Below are 6,530 nucleotides of genomic sequence, written 5' to 3' on the forward strand. Positions count from 1 at the left end.
CATTTTGACTTAGCACCTCAAAATTTACTTGACCTAGTGAGTACCTTAGGTTTGATTTACAGAAGTATAATTTTATTCCTCATACTTTCCACGTAGTATTTTTCATTTTCTTAGTTTAATTTAGTATATATCTCACTCCTGTCTTTGCATGTAATTTTTTTTGTTTTTATTAGGTCATTATATTGACTTCATGTTATAATTGATTTTATTTCGTCTAAGAATAATTTTTGTGTCGTACAGCCTATTTGTCTTTGTAAGGTATTGTTTGGTTTGCCATACACATTTTTTAAAAATCATATATAACATTCATTCACGTATTATTTCCCTAGCGGAAGTAGTTGTCAGTACATTTCTTTAGAACTTTATTTTGAAGGTTAAGCAGGAAGTGCCTTCTTGTATTCTGGTTACTGTTAGCTTAACAGCGTTGTCGAAGCGGGACTCTAAAATACAGCTGACAGCTGGGGGAGGATTAGGTTAGTTGTTTGTTTAACGTTACTTTCGTTTCCGAGTTCAGTTATCAACCGGCCTATATTCAGTGCGTCAGCTCTCTGGAAGGCAGATTCTTTATGAATCCAACAAAAAGACTCAGCCGGGACCATGCAGATATTATCCAAAGCAACACTTTCCCTTTGTTTGTTGACTGTGTTGGGGAGTGTTTTCTTGGGGACCTGCTCATCGGCGAATGTTGGAGGTCTTGGTAAGTGGCTTATCTCACCCTCCGATAGTTTCCTTATCTTTCTGTGTCGCTTAACATATTTCCGCTGTGACTAAGCCATTTCGCTATTTGGCGCATTTACTGTAAATAACAACTTGGTGCGAATCCGACGACAGTAGCTACAAACCTGTTAGACAACAAGAAGTGGAGGCAGGTACGACCCAGGTGCTTAACTTGTAGTAGTTTGACATTGTTTCCATCCCCCAGGGGGTTTATGTCACTCAGTATCCCGACAGGATAAAGAAGTTGCAACCTCACTGACTGACCACACCTCCCCTTGTACAGTAGCTCTGTGTACTGTACAGTATGTCATGTGTTACATCTGTACACAGCTGTCATAGTATACATGCTAGCTAACGTTATATTGTTTGTGCTCAGTGGAGTAATAACCAAGCCTGCATGGCTGTAGTACTGTACAATGAGGCTGCAATATGATCTTGGTATTTATTTTGTAAAGTCTGTGTGGGTAGATACTGTATGTTTTTGTTTGCTTCATATGCTGCTGTAATCAATCCTAACATTTATCCAGGTTATTATACTTTATGCCCTGTTCTCTTTAACTGTGCATATACTTGTGTATCTTCTATAAAATATATTAGTTTAAATGCAGACTCAAAGCCACAGATCAAGCATTTCTCTCAGATTTTATGTTTGAGGGTGGGATACTTGGGTTACGGCGTTTTTTGCTGACATAAAAGTACTCCACCTTAAAAGTAATTAGGCCACGACCTTACAAAATACACATCAGGTGTAAGAGGTTATTATTATTATTGATGTATTAAAGTTAAGTACATGGACTGACAGTGTCAGTACTTGAACAAGAATACAAAAGGGAGTCTCTAAAGGCATGTGATGAGTTACATCTGATTGCCATATCGTATAGTATATTGTGTACTGTATATAGTACTATCTTACAGTAGCTATTGTTCAAAGCTTTATCTTAAGATAAAAGTCAGTTCATTCTTGATTTCATTGGCAAATAGTCAGCCGTCTTTGGTTGGAGGGTTTTCCTGCATCTCTTTCCTTGTGATGGCTTTCTTACTGAAAGTCAGAAATATTTTTAAAAGATATTTATCCTGTCCTGGGATTTTGCACAGGCATCATGTGACAGATATTTTCATTTTATGTCTGGTAATTTTTGTTTTTCTTTTTTTGCCTTTACAACATAAAGCAACAGGCACTGACTCAGTAATCATTTTAGAGTGGAAGCTCATTGCAGACCCCAGTCTAGATCTTAATGGTAGCAAAAAGCTTTCAGCAGATGTCAAGGTGAAATCAGTCATTTATTTTTAAGCTGAGGTGTTCTCTGTCTGTCCCATTATTGCAGATGAGGATGCTTTCACCATCAAGCACTCCAGCACAGGGAAGTGCCTGGATAGAGATGCTTCGGAAAACTTGAGCCTTACTACATGTGACCCAAACAGCAGGTCCCAGCTGTGGAAGTGGGGCTGGGGTCACCGCCTCTTCCATGTGGCCACATCACTCTGTCTGGCATTGAACATCCCCACCAAGACAGTGTCCCTGGTTGACTGTGGTGCCAACCTCCTGTATTGGCGCTGCCTGGATGGGGCTGTTTACACTGTTTATCAGATGGGTCTGGTAGTCAGTGAAGACAAAGTTGGAGTGAGAGGGGACGCTGGTGATAACTGGGTAAGAGGAGACTCCCAGGACAACATCTGCCAGAGGCCATACCGTGGTGAGTGTGGTTTCCTTTCTGTTATCTGAGGGAGCAAATGCTTACATAGATCTCAGTGCAGTAAAAAGTGCTCCGAGCAGTCCATTATGGAACTCAGTCAAGAGATGAAAGTAGTGTTAAATGCAGCTTGTGTTGAGTGTAACACATCCAGTTCTGTCAGAGGATATATTTCCTGTGAAAGGGGATTAACCTTCCTATGTTCCACCCATGTACTGGTGTTACCTCTGCTAGCGTTTGTGTCTCGTGACTAAACAGGTTCTGGTACATTTTATACAGAGCCTGACTGATGGGCTGTCTTCATGCCCATCAGTTTTTCCTCCTTTGTGGGGAGTGAAAGTGCAAGTTAAGGAATGGGACTTCTCTAAAGGCTGACTGTCTCAGACTCTACTCTGTCTTCTGAATCTTGGGGGAGTTCCTTCTCTCAATGCATGCAGTCAGTTTGTGTTGTGCGTGACATAAAAGCTGCTTTCACTTTTGTTTTGGTATTGGTACCTTGGTACTCTGTTACCTTGAATATGTGGAGTTTATCTCTGTGAGTAGACAGGGAAAGTTTGACATTTGAATAAATTTAGGTCTTTAAAATGCACATTTTGAAACTAACTCTGATATTGTACAGTAACTTTGATAGAATTTCTTGTTGATTATCATTTGTAAGATCTACAGTTACATCTTAAGTTACACTTACATTTATAGAAATAGATAATACTAATCAAAATAATCTGTATTTTTCAGAAATGTGAAAGGTGGTGTCTGTATCTGACTGGTTTGGGGAAATTGTTGACATATAGCAGGAGTTAAAGTTTTTAAACTACTGTATTTATAAATCAGAGGCCCAGAAAATGTGGTATATGCTTTCTCTATACACAAATGGAAAGGAGCAGACTGGCATGAAGTTTCATTTATATACCGCTTTTCTCAGCCTTTCTAAATCTAAGCTTTGGTTTGGTTTGTATTACAACTATTTTCCTTCACACAGTATTTTATTTCTTTTCTTTCTAGTTCTGTCTTTGAAACAGCAAACTCTCCTGTGATTTTCTGCACCAATATCTTTATAAGCTATCTTATTTCTTAGCTATAGAATGCGCTTTCTTCTTGTTCACACTCATCTCATTTAGTTGTCATCGTACAGGGCCTGCTGTAGGTTTAGGCTGAGGTGCCTATGTAGAAACCTACATTCAGTGTTAGATATAGTCCATTATTTGCATATGCAACGCTAAATGTCCTCTGTCTCTGTGGTTTTGTTGAACACCAACAAATTTCCCTCTTGCTATGTTGTCCAACAATGGCTCTAAAGAAAGAGTTTATTCTGACTTTAGTTAATTTTAGTGCCATCTGTTTGACATTTTTGTGTTTGTTTATCTTGAGAAGAATGTGGTTTAGTGTATGCAACAAGACACCAAATTTAACTTTCAACATGTGTTTGGTTTTACAGTACAACATATTTTTACCAGGATCTTGTAATAGGTCTTTGACTTTGCTCTTTGTTCATATCTTGTCCCTGTGCAGTCGTCCACACCACCAATGGGAACTCTGCTGGCAAACCCTGTGAGTTCCCCTTCAAATACAATGGCAGCTGGCATCATGGATGCCTCCCTGATGCAGATTTCCCTGGGTTGTCGTGGTGTGCCACCTCCTCTGACTACGACCAAGACAGAAAGAAGGGACACTGTCTGACACCTGGCACGTTGCATTCTGTTTTTACTCAAAAGGATATTGTCTGTGGCGACATTCAGCAAAACATTGTCATGATTCTAACTTTAGTCACAATGTTATTTACCTAAAATATTTGTTAGAAACTCATTGTGTGCAAGATATTTTTATTTATTTTAATAAATTATGTTAAAATATGTCCATGTTAATGAAACTGAATAACACATAGATTTCTACACACGCACTCTCAGACTCACGTTGTCTCTTTGACTTTGCAGAGAAAGGTTGCACGTCTCTCTTTGCTGGGCCAGAAGGGGAATTCTGCTATGAGTTTGTTTCAAGTGTTGCAGTGACCTGGCTGGAAGCGTTGGATTCATGTCGTAGTCAGGGAGCTGATCTGCTCAGTGTGTCTGATCCTTACGAGCTCAACTCCAAAACCAGTAAGAATTCCTTATTACTACTCCTTTTTCTTCTCCACTTATAGTATGGCATATTGGATTCATTGAGCAGCTATGATAATAACGTTGGCAGGGCTCGGAAATTCTGTACAGGCTTGCCGATGATTTTAAAAGAAGAAAATGACTAAAAATAAATCCTTTCTTAAATATATCACCTGGTCTGAGTCATTCAAAAGACAGAGTATTTATTCCTCTTGAACTTTGAAGGAAATAGTTTCATTTTCAGAGCGGCCTCTGTTCTCTAAGTGTGGGCAACACTATTTCCAGAGCAGAAAGTGAAACATCTCTCTTTTTGTTTCCCGACACTACAACACCACACAAACAAAATTAATTTAAGTTTTTTACTGATATGAATACTATCACAACTGATCTTTATAGGTCAGTAATCTTGAGAAATGTAATTATTCCCCGAAGTTCTGTCGCACACAAACCAGTTAATCAGAAGTATAATTTTGTCCACAAGCCTCCATAGATGTGGTTTTTATTATGAGAAAGTATTTGTGTACTGTGCATAGGCAGAGGCATTGCCATTTTCTGCAAATTATCTGCAGACTTTCAGTCTAAGTAGGTGATGGGGTGTTGTTGGTGCAGCATCTGCTGTAAATTTGTTATACAAGGTGGCACTTAACCTGCCTACAATGCTGTCATGCGTGGATGTTGAGACAGACTCCCTTTTTTCTACCACTTGTTTCTGTTCCTTTTTTTTAACTCTTGATCATGATGCTGTTTTCCACTGCTGTGCTTATGATGCATTATTATAAAGTAATGCAATTCAGGGTCTTCTCTGGGATTTTGGGTTATAAACACTGTAGAATTATTAAAAACATTTTAACAGCACTGTCTTTTGATTAGAAATTAGTGGAGTTTACATTATTATTAACTAACCTGTTATGTCTGGAGGATATCACATGGCTTGCACCCAAAATAATATTGATTCTGTTAGCAGTTTGAGAGCATAGCTATTGCAACTGCATTGTTGCATTTGTGGCACTTGTTCACAATTTTGATACGGTTGAGAACCACATAGAGGGAAACGGTGTGTGAATTGAGCAGCAGCAGTTCTCTTTCACAGGCCAACTGTTCTTCCTGAACCAGCAGCCGTCAACAACATAGATTTAATTTATGGTTTTAAACTTGGCCTGGGCTGCACCAGCACGTAGTTGAGACTAGGGTTGCAGGGGGGTATACCGGTTTCATGTTATACCATGGAATGAAAACTGACACTTATGCACATTTGCTTATTACCAGTATTGCAGAAAAAAAACAATGCATGTGCACCTTTCTTCCTCAACTGCCTGTCAGACTCTGCAGTGAGTATCACATGCACACATGAAGCGGAAAAATGGCAGAGAGAAGGTGGCTGAAATCACCAAGCTCCATCCACCAAAAAAGAAATTTAAATTGGCAGCATAGGATTCCTTTGGGTATCTCAAAAACAAACACCTTTGAGGACACCATCTCTCTGTACAGGTCAAAGTATGTGTCCCATTTATAATTTTAATTCCAAACAATAAATGTTGGTTAACAAAGGGTTACCTAACCCTATCTAAAACATTTTACACATTGTTTGTTCTTTCTCTAACCTTTGTCTTACAAAAGAGCTGCCGCTGATCCTGATCTAACCCGGAAACACACACACTTTCCTGGCTCACATAAGTGTGTGTGAGTGTGTGTGTGTGCGCACAGACAAGTCTGGCCTGTTGTGATAATCCTTTAGAGCACTGTGATGACATTGTCAGAAGTTTTACAAACCAATCAGTCAATTAGTGGATAAAATAATCAGCAGGTTAATCTGTAATGAAAATAATCAGTGGTTGCTCATGGATGTTAAATATTTCAACAGAGCTCCACCTCAACCAACTTCTTCTTCTTCTTCTTATCTCCTTGGATTCCCCGTGGAACAAAGGGCCTCAACAACAGCTCTCCAACGCAGTCTATTCTGGGCAGCCTTTTTCACTTCACCCCACGACAGGTTGCACTTCTTCATTTCCTCTTCACAGGATCGTCTCCA

General features: G+C 39.2%; 1 protein-coding gene across 1 annotated transcript in view; it reads left to right on the forward strand.

Annotated features, from left to right (window-relative positions):
• Positions 1-384: 384 nt before the first annotated feature.
• ly75 (lymphocyte antigen 75) overlaps positions 385-6,530 on the forward strand; it is a 32,917-nt gene continuing 26,771 nt past the window's right edge. Inside the window, 4 exon segments of the mRNA XM_020605463.1 lie at positions 385-697; positions 2,043-2,411; positions 3,918-4,091; positions 4,340-4,501. Of these exon segments, the coding sequence (XP_020461119.1) occupies positions 598-697; positions 2,043-2,411; positions 3,918-4,091; positions 4,340-4,501 (805 nt within the window). The 5' untranslated portion in view covers positions 385-597.

The sequence above is a fragment of the Monopterus albus genome, unplaced genomic scaffold (assembly GCF_001952655.1).
Source record: "Monopterus albus unplaced genomic scaffold, M_albus_1.0 scaffold4.1, whole genome shotgun sequence".
Classification (NCBI taxonomy): domain Eukaryota; kingdom Metazoa; phylum Chordata; class Actinopteri; order Synbranchiformes; family Synbranchidae; genus Monopterus; species Monopterus albus.